The sequence below is a fragment of the Dinoponera quadriceps genome, unplaced genomic scaffold, assembly GCF_001313825.1.
Source record: "Dinoponera quadriceps isolate SergipeBrazil2010 unplaced genomic scaffold, ASM131382v1 scaffold318, whole genome shotgun sequence".
In the NCBI taxonomy this organism is placed as follows: Eukaryota; Metazoa; Arthropoda; class Insecta; order Hymenoptera; family Formicidae; genus Dinoponera; species Dinoponera quadriceps.
Genome location: NW_014554417.1, coordinates 165,098 through 184,514, shown reverse-complemented (window position 1 = coordinate 184,514; position 19,417 = coordinate 165,098). Strand labels below are relative to the sequence as shown.

Here is a 19,417-nt window from a genome sequence, read left to right as displayed (position 1 = left end):
ATAGATAGATAGATAGATACATAGATGAGAAAGAGAGAGAGAGAGGGAGAGAGAGAGAGAGAGAGAGAGAGAGAGAGAGAAAATTACTCCGTTACTCGCGCTGCCGTTTGACGTTGGCCGTAAGCGTCGCGACATCAGGTTCATTATCGTCGATCCGCGATATCGACGTGTGACGAGCAGAACGATCGACCAATCACCTGGTTTGATCGAAATCGAAATGCTTGAGACAATTTAAATTTATGTTCAGAGTATAACCGGTCTGTCGCGAAATTCATTTGTATTTTGTCTCCCGAGGGTCGGTCGTTGATGTCGGATCACGCGCCTAATTGCGGATCCCTGCGAGATTGCGCGGAATGTCGAGTAAACGTGACCATTCCTCTGTAAGTTGTACTCCGTAATTATGTTGTTTTCAAGTTCGAAACTCTTCGCTGATGAACAGAGCGTAACGGTTTTGTTCGGTTGTGCCTTTAACCTCTTTGCACATCTTTGCGCTATGCGTTTTTTATACGAATTACTTCGCATAACCTTCGACAGTTTTGTCCGATTCTGCGTTTGATAACGTGATAAAGGCTGCGGTTCTATTCACGCTTATAAGCGTCATTTTTATCTTTATTGTTCATTACATGCCGAAGAAAGATAGAATGACGCTTAACCTGGGAATAATCACCTGGGGTCATTTCATACCCCAGCGGTCAGAAAACGAAGCTTACGTGCAGTGGATTTTTTTTTACTGATCGGGAACCAATATTTACCTTCTATTCGGACATTTAGAGATCTAAAAGCACAACGAGAATAAGCTGTGACCCGTCTTATTCATAGTATAAGCTTGTAAAAACATATTGGGATGCAAAACGACTCTAGGTGATCGTTTACGTTATAAAATTAGTCAAGTATGGCAAGAGTTCGTATTGTGAAGACAAGATGGTAATAAGTTTGAATGAAGTTATATGTATTCATACCTAGTAAACATTAAGCAATATTTATGTTATATCTGATACTGATCGATAACAATATCCAGAAAAATAGGCAAAGGTACTATTATTAAATATCTAGTATTTGTATTTATTGTTTATAATTAACATATATAGTTAACATAACATTTATTATAAATGAAATAAATATCTTAAATTATACTTTTTATTTAATGTTAAACATAAAAAAATACCTATATTCTTAAAAATGTATAATTTTTTGTTTAAAAATATTGATTATGTTATGTATTAATGCAATACAATGAAGAAATATAAAAATAAATAATTTTCTATAATCCTGAATCAATACTAATAACTTTGTATGACGGCGATTTAGTCTCACTTTACATTCTTATAAAATTGAACGTTATTTAATATATTTTCAATCTTTTTTACTAATTATTCTTTACGAACCTTGAAATATCTTATTCCATTAAAAATGGACAATAAAGCAGCGTTTTTGAAACTAATATCTTCATTTATTAAAAATACCGTCATCATTAGCCACTTGATGTGCTTATTTCGATTCTTAAAATATTTTTTTGGTTTTCCCTTATTAAAAAATATAGCGAGTAAATCTATATTTAACGTTCCTAAATAATAATAAATCATAGATAATAATCAATCGATAATATGCTATTTTGTTAATAATAGTAGGTTTTAATTGGAGTCTAAATGATCCCAGGCGATCGTTTATGTAAAAAAAAAAAGGTGACTATTCCCGGGTTAAGGTGCGTTCGGGGAGACGTTATTAACGCTATAAACATTACCAACACTGTTCGTAGAGCCAATAACGCAGTAGTGATGGTAAGCTCTATGAATGGCTATAGCGTAACGTTAGTATTACTGCGCTGTACCGTCGTTTTGCATCTTCTGTTTTTCTTCGAGTTAGATTAGGTTAAAAGTCGTAGTTTAATCTCCTCTTCAGTCTCAACATCCCGAAGCTTTATTTCCACGCAACTGTCCATTACGTACGGGATGCAAATAGCAAAATAATGAATACAATGTACTCGTACGATATTCATGTGCAGGAGTTATAATGTTGCAATATTTAATGCAATATTTAATGCAGTTATAATTGTGCAATGTTGTGCAGTTCACGGAGCTTGCAAACACTAACGTTACCCCATTATACTATCTCGGAAGGAATAGCGTTTGTAGTGCGAAATTATGACGTAAAATACTACCACTAGTGACGTCATGTGATCGCATTTGTTAGTACTATCTTCTAGCTCCGCGAAAAAACAACATTTAGTGCTAAATAGCGCTAATAGTGTCTTTCCGAACGCACCCGTAATGTTGACATTAGCGTCTGCAAGCTTCGTGAACACTCAGAACTGCATGTCACTCTGTATCATGGCTCCTGTACATGAATATCGTATAATTCGAGTACATCGTATCCATTATTTTACTATTATTCCCGTACGAATAATAGACATTTGCGTGGAAATAAAGCTTCAATATGTTGAAACTGAAAGCAAGTTTAAACTGCGATATTTGACTTAACCTAAAAAGAAATTTAACCTAACTCGAAAAAAACAGAAAATGGTACAGAACAACGGTATACAATACAATAATTGGTTTGCTCTTTTTAGCTGCACTGCTGAACTGATGCAGTAACCCATACAACATCGAAACCTTTCAAAGATATTTCAGAAATGTTTCATGTGAAAAAGTGAAACATCTTAGAAACGTTTCAAAATGTTTCTGAGACAGCTCTAAGACGGCTCTGGGATAGGAAAATGTTCGCGATTGTTGCACTTAAAACCTTCCTGAAGATTAAAAAGTTACCGAAATATATCTGAAATCTTTTTGATTGTTTGTTGAAAATTTACTGAAATAGTTACGTTTATTTATTTACGAATTATGCATTAATATTGTTTGCACATTTCAGTATCATATATTATGGAAAATATAACATAATCAAGTAAAATTATTAAAACAACTTTAATAACATTTATATGATAAGAAAATTAATCATATTTGTTAATAATTATTAACGAATTTTGAAAACATTGTTGAATAAAGGAGAGATAGTCCTGGCTGCTTGCTGATAACTGTGGAATTTGTTTCTCACATTTCGCACGTTTTTTCGCATCTTTACTATCTCAAACGGTAGCCAGCCATCTACTTCTACTAGTACGCGGTCGCCGTTATTTAACTTTGATAATCGGAAGGCAAGTAGTGAGTTCAACAGTTGTGACGATATCCTTATGACTCATGCTTATGTAATGTATACTTATATGATACCTTGCATATGTCCTTTATATTGACCAAAGTGTTCTTATGGTTTACAGGATATCCCAAAATAACCATGTGCAAAAAACGAAAAATCATAAAATTTATCACATGTGAAAGATTTCTGAAACAGCTCAATTGAAAGGTTTGCAAAATCATTTTGTATGAAATGTTTCAGAAATAACATAACTGAAAGTTTTGCAAAATTATCTTCATATGGAAGGTTTCAGAAACATTCCTGTTGCAACATTTCAAATGACATATTGCAGAATTCTTTCAGAAATGTTGCACATGAAATGTGAAAGGTTGAAATGATTTTTAAACGGTTCTGAAAGCTTTCTGCAACAATCAGTGCTATATGGGAAGTTAGAGTGAGACAAGTATATTTTGTCTCACTCTAACTTGTTGCCACCAGTTTAGCAGTGCAGCTAAAAAGAACGGAACCCAATGCTAACGCTATGATAGTGCTGTTCATGGAACTTGCTATCGATTGTTTTCGTGCTATTGACCCCACGAAGAACATTAATAGTGTTAGTGTTTATAACGTTAATAGTATCTAATTAATCTCCTCGAACGCACCTCTCGAAAGGAATAGCATTTGTAGCGCGCAGTTACAACCTAGCACACCACTACCAGCGACTTCATGATTGCGATTTGTTAGCACTATTCTAACTTCGCGAACAACCTTTAGCACTAGATAACGCTAATAGCTTCTCTCCTTACAGTGCTGTAAGCGAGAATTGGACCGCAGCCAAAGCGTTCCACGTAATCTTTGTGCATTGCTTAATTATAAGATTTTTCGGAGAACACGGTCACGATTGTTTCATTACAATGTTAGGTTTTGCGAACAAAACTCCCATAAAAATCAAATTCTGATAAGCTAATAGATGATTCAGCGTGATTTTTATCAAACTCTAATTAATCTAATCGACGATTTCAAATTACCGTCAATCTTAAATATTATCTTATTAACCCAGATAGAAATTGTTAGCTTTTCAATTATTGTTAAATAGCAAGTTACACGCACGCACGTACGCACAGAGAGAGAGAGAGAGAGAGAGAGAGAGAGAGAGGTACATACTGCACACAAGTAAATGTTACTTGTTTCAAATATTTCATAAGTTTATATACCTACAGAGATATATCACAAGTTCATCATAAGCATCAAATTTATTCAAAATTTATTCTGAATCTTAGTTAAGTTTAGTACTTCAATTAAGAATTTTAAATTAAAACCAAAATCAAGTTATCAATTTAAATTAACTGAATCTCTGATTTTTCCTTAGTAAAGTTTTATAATATTTTTGACAAGAGAATTAATTTTTCTTTTGAGTACGTGATAATGAGCTTTCTTAAAATTTGTGATAAATATATTTTAAGACTATTATCGAGAAAATATTCTTTGAAAGTAACTATTACTTAAAACAAATTAAATTAAGTAATCGCTTTTTTTAGTAGAATATTTTTTCTGTGTGCAGAACTGGAAATTGTTGTTGACAATTATCATTATTCACCGGCTAACTTAATCAGAATTTGATAAAGGTCACCATTAAAACTGCTGTCATTTAAGTATTATCTGTTTTACCTTGCTGACACGGATAGAAATGATTAACTCCTCGATTATTGTTGAACGATAAGTTAAAACGAACAATTGGTGCCGGTAATTGTTATTCATCGATTAGATTCATCGGAGTTCGGTGGAAATCACCCTATGTTTGATTTCTCTACTCATAACTGTACGACCATTTGTAGGTAAGTATCGGGAGCTGTTCGATGGCTGTAACGTGGCGACTCACCACGGAAAGTCGTTTTACAAAAATTGTCGCACATGTTCGTTTCCTACCACGACGATAATTTCTTCGTTATCCGTTGAAACCTTGATTTTCTCGGAAATCGGCACAATCTCGAAACCCATTTCCGCACGTCAAGTGGCAGTTTAAATCTGCGAATCACTGCCGGATTATAATTGTGTGTATCAAGAGCTACATATAATACTTGCAAATCCGTTGTTTTAAGAAGGATTGTTGTGGAAGTAGTAGATGTCGCGAAGGTGATATCACGAACAACAGGTAGAATATATAATTTATACACATGGTATATGATAAATATAATTAAAAGGAAATTATATTATAGGAAAATTCAATATATAGTTAATGCACTCTATGAACCCCAAGTCCAATATATTACACTGGTTTTTCGACATTCTAATTGAACCATCCCTCACAGCACATCAACCAGTAAGATTAATTACAGTAATCTTAAATAGTAACATTCCATGGAGATTAATAAACCTGCCGTTAATTTCCCAGTAATATGAAAATTTTCATCTAAATTCATTCCATTAACGTCCTAGGAACCTTGAATATAACGTTACATTAATATTTATGCAACATATCAGGGACCTCCTAATCCAAATAAAATATATTTTATACAAAATTTTATAAAAAAACTTTTGACCATTTCCTCTAAGTTGAGACTTAAAGAAGGACTTGCTGAGACCTTCTAATATGCAAAGAGGAAAAAAATATCGTTATTTCATATCTTTTCGTGGTTTCGATTACAATCGGCGGCCGTTCGTCCACCTACTAACCACACTACTAACCACACTTTTTCGGAAAAAAATAATTATATATGATTATATATATACGTGATTATATACATGATTACATATATGAAGTGTTCAAATTTAAATTATAATTTATTATTTATTCTAAAAACAACATAAAAGAAGTAATTTATATATTGCTATTTTTCAATATAGTCTCCCTTCTCTTCAATGCACTGGCGCCATCTTTCCGGTAACTTTCGTATTCCTTGAAAAAAATTCTAGCTGCAGGAGCACCCACTCTCGAATAGCTTCGATGCCTTCTTCATTGGAACGAAACTTTCTCCCCTCTAAAAATTCTTTTAAGAATCCAAACTGTAAAAAGGCATCCTCTTTTTCTTCATATTATGTCAACAGCGAATGACAGAATCTGCAAGCATGTCTGCTTGTGTTCGTTCGTTAGCAGTCGTGAAACCCAACGTACGTATATTTTCTGATAATGAAGTTAATTTCTGATACAGATATCTGCACTACCAACACTGACATTGAATGTCAAGAAGCAGTATCCCACACCGTAATTCGATAATTATTTCGAACAAGTGTGTTAATCCTGTCAGCCATCCCTTCTGTTATTGATGTTTTCGGGCGTCAAGAATGCGGTTCATTCTCGACACGTTCTCGGCCATCTCTGAAAGCTTTACTCCATTTATAGACGCTTATATCTGACAACATTTCCTCACCAAACTATCTTTTAAGTCTTTCATAAATTTCTGATGATTTCACGTTTTCTTTCGTAAAAAATTTAATAAAAAATTAAATCAAATTGATAAAAATATAAATTAAATTAAAATTAAATAATAATGCGTTGTTCCACACTTCGATGCACTTCTATTTCACTCATACCTGTCAAACGAATAACATTACACGCTGGTTGCTGGACGATTAAATCAAGTTAGCATTTGTTCCCGCACATCAGGCAATATTATCAACTTCAGCGTTTGTTTCTATTATTTGGCGCTAAAATCAAATTATAATTTAAATTTGAACACCCCTCGTAATTATATAAAATCATATATGAATTTTGCCCATATATGTGGTTATATATATGACTATATATGTTTATACAAAAACAAATGATGTTATGTCATTTAATGAAATGCCAATATCCTGTGCTGTCAGAAGCATTTATGTTGCTTGTATTTGCATATAATTTGTAAACCACAACAGTATTTTTTCGTTATGGACATATATGATTACATATAATCATATATGCGCAAATTTCATATATGACCTTTTTTCCTGGTTGTTGCTTGACTTCGATGATTGGATGATTAACACTGATTCTAACAGCTCTGACAATATCTTTGTGTCTTATGTTTATAGTCACAAAATATTATAATGAATATTTACTGGCAAACATTAAAAACAACGCAACAAAAATTGATATGCAACGAATATTAATACGATATATATAGAACTGTACCAAAGATGCTATGAATGAATGTCCTTGGGTTTTTAACCATGCTAATGATTATTCCAAGTAATAAATTAATTGGAAACGAATCTAAGAAAATTAGAATCAAACAAACGAGAATATTAAATTTAAAGAAACTTTTTCTCTGTGCAAGCCTAAATAAAACCTAAGTCATATAAAAATTAAGATGTAAGATTGCTGAAATATTGAAATAAGATTCCATTAATATTATAATAAGATTCCATTAATATAATATAAGGTTATATTATAAGATTAATGTATATCAGCAACATTAAAATGTGTAAGATTATAACTTTCCTATAATTTTATAATAATATTCGGTGCTGTGAGGAGACGTAAGATATACGACATACCTTATAATATATAACCTTAAAATATTGTTGAAAGATTAATAGAAAGATTAATAGAAAGATTAATAGAATCTCCTTTCAGAAATTGCAACAACTATCGCATTTTTCACATATCATATCATATATTATCATATCATATATCATATGTTGATATATTATGGAAGACTCACACAGTGTCCGATGATACGATATACGATATCCATTAGAATAGTTTTCCAATAGAGAATTATGTTCTCTATCAGAAACCTGTTCTCTTTTTGGATATCGTATGTCGTAACATCGGACACTGTGTAAGTCTTCCATAATACCAACATATAATATATGATGATAACATATGATATGATGTCCGAAAAATGCGATAATTGCTGCAATTTCTGAAAGGAGATTCTATTAATCTTGCAGCAATATTTTAAGGTTATATATTGTAAGGTTACTAAAATATTGACGCAAGATTCCATTAACCTTCGAACAATATTGTAATGTAAGATTATATTATAAGGTTAGTGATATATACCAGTAGCTTTTTCATTAAACTATGTAAGGTTGTAACCTCCCTCTAACTTTAGTGCAATGTCCGAGCTGTGAGGGTAATATCGAGCTATTTAGAACTATTGGTTTGTTAATGCAATAATAAATAAAATCAAAGTAGATGTCGTCAAATACAAGTTTAATATTGATATCTTGATAAGCACTATCTATTAACTATTATTTAGACTTTTAGACCCGTGCATAGATTTCTAATAGCCCTATATTAACACTTTAACGGCCGCTCACATAACATGTGTGTGATGCTACCGCCGAAGAAAATATTGCCGGCCTCTGGCAACATTTGACTGCGTAGACGTGTGGCCGTTAGTGTTAACAATTAAAAAGTAATATTGTAGCAAGGATACAAATGAAGACAGTAGCGCAACAGCAACTATTTATAAAGTTATTTTTAGCCAGATATCCTTACAGAAAAATATTACTACCTATAATAAATTGTCCAGTGAGCAACAGTAATTTATTACTGGCCAATTTATCATAGGCAGTAATATTTTTCTGTAAGAGTAAGCAATATTCCACACTTTAAAGTATGATTGGTTTGATTAATTTATATAAATAAGGTTAAAGTTTGCAAATTAGAGAAAATTTTATCGAATCTCAAATAACAGTTCCACTTAGGAGAGTTAATTAAGAAGGAAATTCTTGAAGTAAAGTAATGCAAAATTAAATTATTATTATTCATATTTTATATTACTATTTCATATTTGTTATACACAAGTTGCCCAATTGTAAAACATCAACGAAGCAAAAGAATCGCATCGTCCATCAAATCACGTGTGGATTCTGAAAATAATAACAACGTTAATTGCAAGACGATTAACGAAAGTTGTCCGAATATTTCGGTAATTGGAGCGGCAAGATCGATCGAAAGAACATCGAGGAAATCGGAAGGAAATTCAATCGAGTCCTTGTAAAGACAGCAGCGACGAGATCAATCATAGAATGCCTTATGTTCAGCCAAGAATTCGAATCTCGGCAGAGGAATGAGCAGCGCTCAGAATCAATTGAGGTAAAAAATTGAACATACTGCTCTGTGCTCGATTATCTCATAATAGAGTGTTCTAGTCGATTGATTATAACATACATTCAATAAAAATATTCAAAATGGTTGAGTCAGGATCTGGAATTATAGGATTATGTCATTCAAAATATACTTTCGTTAAATGATTGCTTTGAATTCTTCGCGGCAAATGTTTCCATCTCTTAATTAAGATCATAATTTTCGTTAGATATATCGTTATATACAAAGAAAAGGAAAATAGAAAATAGAGAAGAGATGAGTTAAGACTCTTGGTTCCTCACTGCAGTTTGTTTGTCTTGTTTGATGACGTCAAAAACGAGAAAACGCATGCCCAAAATGTCTACGAAATACGTTCAATTAAAAGAATATGTCATAGAATGACATTTGCGATCGATTGAGAAAATGTATTGGTAAAATATTCTCAAAACTTTCCATTTGTTCCAACGATTGATGAATAACCGTAAAATTAACGTGACATGCAAACCTCCTTTTTTGCCTATTTTTCTCAAAATTTTGTCACGTTAATTTTATGACTATTTATTGAGATTATTAAAATGAAAGAAAAATTCTCTGAATATTTTACAAATGTGCTCGATCGATCACAAATATCATTTTATGGACATATCCTTTTATTTCAACGTATCCTGTAAAAATTTTCAGTACATGTTTTCTCTGACGCCATTAATCAAGATAGTTGCAGCGAGGAAATCTTAAGAATAATTTTATCATCAGACATTTATATCGTGTATATTGTGCTTTTACATTACACTAATAGAAATCTCATTAAAATTATAGTTATTTTCGGCCTTAACTATATTTTTTTCTGGTTTTAACCTAAAAATAGCAATTGCAATATGCATGTAAAATTATTATCACTGACATTATACAGGATGTTACATGATACACTATATAAACATAAGGAGCACGTTTCTGATGTAAATTGAAGTAGATTTGTCGTATAAATATAAGTTCAACTCGAAACAGTTATCCATCTACAAGTATCAAAAGCGTTTAAAGTTTATAAAAATGAAATAATAGCATAATTTTTCGGAACTTATTTTGGTTAAAAATAGAAGATAAGAGAAAGAACATAAAGATTGAAAATTTAGCATGTGAAAATTCAGATACAAAAAGAAAGTTAATATTTGAACTGAATTAATATAGCGTATCAATAACACGCGTAAATAAATAAAAAATAATTTTGATGTTCTTTTTGCGATCACTCGATCCACTTTACATCGCACCGTACTATGTATTAATGTGGAAGGACGTCAATTTGAATAATTTATGTTTAATTTTGACGTTTTCTTTTTTACTTTTAATTAAGATGCATTTTTCAAAATATTATGTGCTATCATTTGTAAATTTTAAATGCTCGTAGATGGACAACTATTTCGAATCAAGCCCATATTTATAGGATATTTTCTGCTTAAATTTACATCCGAAATACGCTTCTCAAGTTTGCACAGTGTGTATCATGTAACACCCTGTACACCACTTATTAGAGAAATGGTTCTTCAGACTAGAATTTTTTCGCTTGCACGATCATAGTTACAAGTAACAGAAATCGTTTTCCCCTATGTATTTCGAGTTTATCATCACAAGAATAACGAGATTCTAATTGCACCTGATCGTGAACTCACACCTACGTGCGTAGTATCTACATGCGTAACTGCTCCTATTACAATCGTGAGCGGCCACATGAGGCAGAATTGAGGATTGTGAGCACAGATATTTCCAGTACGGGCGAGAATCGGACGCGGGTAACCCTCTCCACCTGCGAGTCTGAGACCGCCGTTAGCACCACCGACATACCGAGACGAAAGTATCTGCCGTTAACGGTGGCGAGTCGCAGCCCCTGCGTACTTTCTCGCAGGCGAGTATCCTTCAGCGACGCCGTTGTCGAGACCGCCGATCGCCGAGCAGCGATCATGCAAAACGATCTGACGTGTTCGCGTCGCGATAACGGCGGCAGAGCCGGCGAGCGGGAAACCGTCTACGACATATGGCAGGCGGACGACGCGGTCGGCAGAAGCGACGACGGCTACGAGAACACACCGAGGATCGATAATTATTTGGAAAACCGCGTGTCGGATTGCACCCTCAACAAAGATCGGGATTTGCCGGAAAACGTCGACGAGACCGTTGCGAGAGATGGACGCGTGCGAGACAGCGGCGAGAGCGACGTTCGCTCAGCGGATCACGTCGTCGAGAACGCGCCGGGGAGAATCGAGTACGAAGACGGTACCGTGTCGAACGAGGACATATCCAACTCCTCCAGCTACAAGGACTACGTAGACTCTTACATCGGCCGTGACGAGTGTCGTATGCGAGGGGGCTGCGGTGGTGGATGTTGCAGAACGCCACGCAAGAAGTGAGTGGTTTCAACTATATTATCGTTGATACACGTGGAGATACGTTGTATACGTTGACGACTCGAAATTCAGCTTTATTATTTGCAATTCTGTCAGAAAAACCCTGTTACAATTATGAAACAATTGTTTTACAATAACCTGTAAAAATCGGCACGTATAAATCTTCAGTCTCCCCTTTAGGGGTGGATTTATTGCAATTTGGAGAAAATGATGCGGTTTTTTCGTGACGTGATCTATCAATCGCGCGACAAAATTTTGGTTTTTCTTATTTTGCAGCGAATATTTATTCGTACTAATGTTTGTTATATCCTTGCCGGAAATGTTTGAATTAAATGTAACTGAACTTATACATATATATGTGCCTGAAGTAGCGCTCCTGAAGTGACTAAGGAATAGATTCATTTTTTAAAAGCAGTGGCGGATGGTGACCTTTCGGGGCCCGATGCTGATACTATTTTAAAGATCTTTTAACTTTACTATTACTATACTATACTATACTAATATATTATTTACTATACTAATAAATTATACTAATACCATTTTAAAGATCCTTTAACTACTTATACGAGGGTTGCTACTTATATTTCTGGCCCAATAATGAAAAAACAAATATTTATGATCGAAATTGGTTTTATTGTTTTTCAAAATATTCTCCACGATGATCAATACACTTTTGCATGCGTTTGAACCAATTTTCGAAGCACTTTTTCCACTCCGATTGAAGTAACTGCAAAACATGCGTTTTGAATGCATCAACCGCTTCTTCGGATGTCGAAAATCGTTGACCACGTAATTTATTTTTGATGTGCGGGAACAAAAAAAGTCATCGGGTGCCAAATCAGGGCTGTACGGCGGATGACCCATCAATTCGATGTTTTGGCCGGTCAAAAATTCTTTTGTTTGACTCGATGTGTGAGAGCGCGTACTGTCACGATAAAGAATGATTCGCTTCTTCTTCTACTTTTCTCGAATTTCTTCGATGACTTCTGGCAAACAAATGGTCGTGTACCATTCAGAATTGACCGTCCTACGGCGCTCTAACGCCACTGTCGCCACGTGACCGGTAATGCCGAAGAAACAAGCAACCATTTGCTTCGATGTGCTTCTTCCGCGAACAACTTTTGTTGGCTTTGACTCGTCTTGGAAGGCCCATACAGTCGATTGCTGTTTTGTTTCGGGCTCATATGCATAGATCCATGATTCGTCACCTGTGTAAATGTTATACACAGGCTTTGATGTACCTTGAACGTATTTTTTCAACATTTCTTTGCACCAATCAACACGAGTCTTCTTTTGAGCGTTTGTCAGATTATGCGGGATCCAACGCGAAGAAATTTTTTTTACGGACAATGTTCATGCAATATCTTATCGATGCTTGTCATATTAATGCCCAAAGATGCCTCAATCTCACGGTATATCACATGACGATCTTGCTTTATCAGTTCACGCAGAGCATCGATATTTTCCGGCACAACAACCGATTTTGAACGACCTTCACGGAATTCGTCCTGGAGCGAACGTCGACCACGATTGAATTCGTTATACCAGTTTTTTTTACAGTGCTGTAGGATGGTGCTTTCTCGCTGTGTAAAGAATTAAGTTCATCGATGCACTCTTGTCTTGATAATCCACGTCGAAAGTTATGAAAAATAATCGCACGAAAATGTTCACGAGTTAATTCCATTTTTTGCCCTACATGAATTTTTCAATTCACTGTAAACAACACAAACCGCGCTCAAATGACAATGTGTTCTTATGTTCTTATGTTCAACAATGTCAAGTTTCCAATGACACCGTCAGATGGCGCCTGGCAACACTTACTGCTACCAAGGCCAGAAATATAAATAGCTACCTACGTAAGTAATTGAAAAAAAGTGATCTAAACAAAGCTCTCCCTGATGCTCTAGCATTATTTTAGTTGCTATATAAATCCGCCATTGTTTAAAAGCACACAAACAATGAACGTCGTACTAGCATTGTGCGTGACTGTAAAGGGTTGTCGTCTGCAATAGGGTGAGTCGTACAGTCGCAGTCGTTCGATCCAATGAGCTCTGTACTATTATTTTGAAGTGAGCCATCGATAAAGGAAGCTAACTGAGATAGTAGAAAAGGATACGTAGGTACTGGTTGTATCTTCTTCGTTAGAGATTCACTGATTGCTTTATCTTAAATCATTATTACATCATAGCTAAGAACATTGATTCCGTATATATACAGTTCATGAATCGGAAAGGAAATAAATAATAATTTTAATAATAATAGGGAATAAAATAAAAGAACACAGCACTGGGCTACATTTCCATTCTTCTAACTTATCAAACGTCTCACGAGAAATGTTTCATCCGGGATAATTTGAAATGAGATAATCAACGTGCCACGTGCTTCTTGTCTCGTGGTTGACAATGAATCTCTTCGATTTAACTATAACCATTGGCACTTTCCACACTTTAAATAAGAGATATCCAAAGAAATTCAAGAGGTGTAACTAAAACGAGCAGACCATGCAGTTTCCTCCAGAATGAGATCTCGAGAAGACTTACTGCAATAATAGTACAGAGCCCATTAAGTTAGTCCATTTCCAATTTCAGCGACCGATCAATCTGTCGCTGGAATCGAGAGCTTGCCAACTCGAGCGATTGCAACCGTGGACGACGCTTAAGGGCCGTCTACAAGCCGTCAAGTATGCAGTAAGATGTAAACAATAAACTGATAGATCGTACCACAGTAGATTATTCGTGAATTTTGAGAATCCATTTGGTTAATTAGCTTACTGCTCTATGTCTTACCGCATATTTCACGGCAGAACTCAGCAAAATCTGCACACTTCGCCCGGTTTTTCAGCTCGCTTCGCCTAGCGCTATTTTCCCCTTAAGTATCTCTCTCGAACGTGCGAACGACGCTCAGCGAGCACTGATGACACGATGTTTGGACGCAGTAGCGTCGAGAGTTCGCAGAATCACGGTTGCTGCTGCTGTGGCGGAAGATTCGTCGCGGAGCCGAATGAATCATGTGCGCCGGAGCCTATCGTTAGGTGCGACGGCGGTGTTAAAGCAGCTGCTTGCACCGTCGCGGTGTCGCGTTGCTGTTGTCTTTGCGCCCAAGAGTGTCGCCGAGCGGTCTGCAAGAAGGCGGCCACCAGGTGCGGCGAGGTAGCGCAGACAGGTGCCCGAAGTTGCGGCGGCGGTGGGTGTTGCGGCGGCGGGTGTCGCGGCGGCTGCGGGAAACCCGGTCGGATCTGCATGCCGTCGTCGTCGCGAGTCTGCAGCCCGCCGGCTCGACCTCGGTCCTCGTGCGGGAGGTCGCCTTGCGCGCGACCTCGCTGTCCCACGCGGTCCCCTTGTCCTCCGGCGGATCATGCGACAAACGGATGTTTGTCCGGTTGTGGAAGTTGCCACTGCTGCGACGGAGGAAGACACGAGTGCGGAAGGTGCGAACTGCAAGTTCCTGCGCGGAATATCCCGAAACCGTCAGGGATATGCTCTGTCTCTTTTGTTCTTTTTCCACTTTCGAGGCCGACTCGGCACCAATTTTCTTACACGGTGAAAAATTTTGTGTAAATAACGATCCACTAAAATTTTTGCGTCAATTTAATATAGGAATATATTAAAAAATGTTAAAAAGATGTTGAAAATGTTGAAAAATACACAAAATATATGTGAAATAAACATATTCTCCTTGTTAATATATTAATTTTTAACGTATTCACCCTAATAAAGTAATACAAAAATTTCAGCGAATCATTACTTACACACAATTTTTTTGTGTGCAGATTCTCCTAGTAATTTATATTGGTGTCCTCAAATAACAGACGTATCCGAAATTTTAATAGACATCTCCGTTGGATCTCTCGGGCTCCAAATCAGATGATCTTATCATGTTTTGTCAATATAAGTTGTTGATTGACATACTTCTTGATTTCATCGTGAATTGACATTTAATTATGAAATTTTTTATCAAATGAATTTTCCTCATCTACTTATAAAAAGTTCATCTCTATACCGAATATGATTTTAGGTAGTTGAAGGGGAAAATTCCAATAACTCTGGAGCACCCTTGATGGAACAATATTTCGTGATTATTTTTAATGTTGAAAATAATAATGAGAAATACAATTTTGTAATTGATCGTTCTCGAGTTGTTACGAGGATAGTAAAAATCTACACAAGTTGCACAAGTTGAAATATTATAATTTGATATTAATTGTTAATATACGATATTGTTATGAATTTAATGCGTTATTAATTTAACGCGTTATCAATATGCCATTATGATCTTTATAATCATATAATTGGGACATACTATATAGAGTTTAAGTTACTTGTGCATACAAATTTATATAGGCTACGTGATGTGTTTGTTTGCACTAAATCGTAGCGCGCGCGTCTAACTAACAAAGTGGGTTGTTAAGTGTCAAAGAGCCTACTTAACTTGCGCTAAAGTGTAAATACAGATTTATATATATAAAATACAAATTTATATATATAAAATATTTTCTTATATCAGTTAGTAGAATTATTTAATTGATGATATGATCGCGGAACGATCTAATGTCGGTCTTAATGATATCAATATCCTTCGTCTTACAGAAATGTTTAGTCGGCTATAAAGTAGCTCGTCAATATTTTTTAGCGAAGCTGAATCCAAATCTTTCGAAAGTAAGCTCGTTTTTTAGTTGAATCTCAGTTCAGCACAGTTTAATTCAGTTCCAGTCACAGATTTATCTCAATTTGGTTTAACTATACACTTTGTCGAATTTTATGGGGTTGTAATAATATATAATAATATTTACAATTTAAAAATTAAAACTTACTCAAATCTTTCTTCTCTCTGCATCATTCTTACTCCCAAGTGAAATAATTACAAATAACATTCGAATGAATCATTACAACGTCAAAGTTGTCGGAATCGTGCTCGTATAAACGTTATATGGAAAAAAATTAGTGTCAGTTCGAAACTTATATTCTCACACATATATATAGGATGTCTGAAATCTTTCTTAGGATCCGTGGTACATAGATAGAACAGGTGAAACTGAACAAAAAATCATGTATCATTTTGCAAAACTCGCAATAGTTAATGAAAAATTCATTAATCTATATGAGCTAATAAACGTACGGGAAGCGGTAAGTCAAACTCTATATAAAGAAAAATAGCTTATTTCTGAAGATCTCTTAGTATAAAAGCTTGTAGCAATATGGGATCAGTTGATATCCGTTATTGCTAGGAAATCTTTGGAAGTCATTTTTCTTCATATAAAATCTAGCCCATTGCTTCCCGCCTGCTCATTAGTTCATACCGATTAATTAATTCTTCATTAACTATAACGAATTTTACAAAATGGTACATGACTTTTCTGTTCAGTTTCACCCATTGTCCTATCTGCACATTACAGATCCGAAGAAAGATTTTCAGACACTTTGTATATAAGAATATGAATCTCGAAAGGATACTAATTTTTTTCCGTGTAAAAGTAATAAATCGAATATCTCGAAGAAGTATCCGATATTACGCTTCGGTTGTGCTGTAGATCATCTTGATTTGTCGCACAGCTCGAGACGCCGATCCATCCTCGTCAGCGGTTGTTGTGTCAACGATAGGACAAAATGCGGTGCTGACGGAGCTTGCTGTCGACTGAAACTGCCGATGGGCTGCGAGTGCTTCGGCGGCGGTCTCGACTGTCGGCGATGCGGAAGAAAGGTCTACCAGGCTGAGATGCAAGTGAGTACAAATCTCGAATGCTATCGATAATTCGCGAGATTGAGGCCTATATATTACGTAATATCGTTATAGCATCTGTAACAATTGGAATATACAGAATGTGGATCTGTATCTGTACAGAACTGTATCTGTCAGTTTATAGGTCGAACTACGTGTTTTTTACGTGTAAGTTGTTTAACTGCTGGAAGCTGATTGTTGCTTGCGTCAATTTTTAAAGATCGGTGAATCATTTAAATCGACGAACCGCTATAAAGCGAACAGATAGAAAAATGATATTATTCTACGCAGGGAAAAAGATTTCTTTGGATTTAATATATATTATAGTATATAATATATTTGTTTGACTTGAGTATATTTAATATAAACAACATAATTTCATGTCAAATATCAGTCCGAATGGAAATGTTGTAGTTTTACTTTAGAGTAAACTATGTTGTTTAATAGAAAAAAACAGGATTATATTTAGAGGAAATAATAGTTTGGTTTTCAAAAAAAGAAAAATTTATTTCATTACATATTAAATGTTCCACTGAAATAAAAAAAAAAGTTCTTTGAAGTTCTTATTTTCGTAACATAATGTTATTCTTTTCAAATAATTTATTGCTTGTGACAACCATTGTAATGTTTAGGTTAAAATGCAAAAAAAATGTGTTATTTAACGTAAAGATATTTATTGTTTGTGAAACCAAATCATTCTATTTGTTGAATCAAACATCCGTTTATTTACTTCTGAAAGACACATTTGTTTTAATTAAAGATTTTTCTCTGTATATCTTTATATATCTGTCATTATCATCGCATTATATAATGGATTCATTTCGGATCAAGTATAACGAGAGAATTGAAATTATAATTAAACTGTGTGAAGTAGAGAGCGGAAAAATATTCAGAATTCGCGTTAGAAATGACTACGTTTAATTGATTAAGGGGTGACCGATTCCTTTTTAAGATTGTCTCTGGAGCGCCGTATCATAACATTTGCTTCAGCTGTTTTTGTTGCCGAAAGCCGCTGGAATCGTTGACTTATCAGGAGAACTGCGGCGAAATATATTGCAAACGTTAGTATCGCCACAAACCAACATATAAACAAGCATACATGACGCATTGCGCTATTTTTTATTTAACGAAGATAATTTCACCTTTTCTCTTTAAATTTTGGAATTTTTTTTCTTTTCGTTTAAACGCTCTAACTATCATTCACACGCTTGACTCTTCGAGCGATGTGACGATATTTTTAAATTGAATCGGTTAATATTATCGATGTTAACTGAGTCTTTTCGATGAATTGCGCAGAATGTTATGTGCGTAATTTTGGACCGCAAGGATACGGTTATGGCGCGGGGGCCGGCGTGCTGCAGACTCCCCTGTGAACTCGTTGACCGCCCGACATTCTCGTGAAAAAGAAAGCATCCAAGTATAATACAGCACATTTTTATCCGCTCCCATTGTTTTTCTTTTTTACGACAGTTATCAAGCTGCACGTGAGAAGGTTTAATGCGCATTAGAGATCGGCCTTTACGAAGCCGTAACGTTTTGTACGACGTTTCGTATACACACGATATTCGATGAGCGTTTTGCTTCGAAATAAATTTTGCGATCAAGTATTATTCAGTAGCTATTATTATTCGTGCTGTTCGACTCGAAAATTCGGCGACAAATCGAGAAGGAGAAAGATAATACAATAAAGCGATCACGCGCGTAAATGAAGTGTGAATTAAAGGTGAAGGTGTGAAATGGGGAAACATTGGCTGCGTTCGGAAGACACAACGGCTGCACAATGGAGTAATTCATCAAACGAGATTGGCCTAAATTTAGAGATCTAAGAGTAAAGACGTACAATAATTACTGACCGCTCACCGGTTGCTTCGTCCCGCTGAACGCAGCCATTCGCGAGGTGGGAAGGAAGAGTCGCGAGGAGCGTGGCCGATTTTTATGTAAGAGGCAAAGGGGATAATTTAATTAAAAAAAGAGAACTCATCGAGTCTCTGCTCGCCAGCGAATCACGCACCGATTTGCCGAGGGTAGATTGAAACGAACCAGATGATACAGAACGGCGAAGAGAGAACAGTGAATTGCAGGCGAGAAAAGTGCGAACGGGAAGAGACTCGCGGGATATCGAGGAAAGATCGAAAAATGTGCGAGACGAGGGAAAGGGGGA

General features: G+C 35.4%; 1 protein-coding gene across 1 annotated transcript; it reads left to right on the top strand.

The window, feature by feature from the left end:
• The first annotated feature begins 37 nt into the window (after positions 1-37).
• Positions 38-18,629, top strand: LOC106748258. Its single transcript, XM_014626613.1, has 7 exons — positions 38-380; positions 8,864-9,154; positions 10,908-11,540; positions 14,477-15,094; positions 17,091-17,259; positions 18,209-18,317; positions 18,553-18,629. Exons 2-7 carry the CDS (start codon positions 9,129-9,131, stop codon positions 18,627-18,629), a joined length of 1,632 nt encoding a protein of 543 aa, XP_014482099.1. The 5' UTR covers positions 38-380; positions 8,864-9,128.
• The last annotated feature ends 788 nt before the right edge of the window (positions 18,630-19,417 follow it).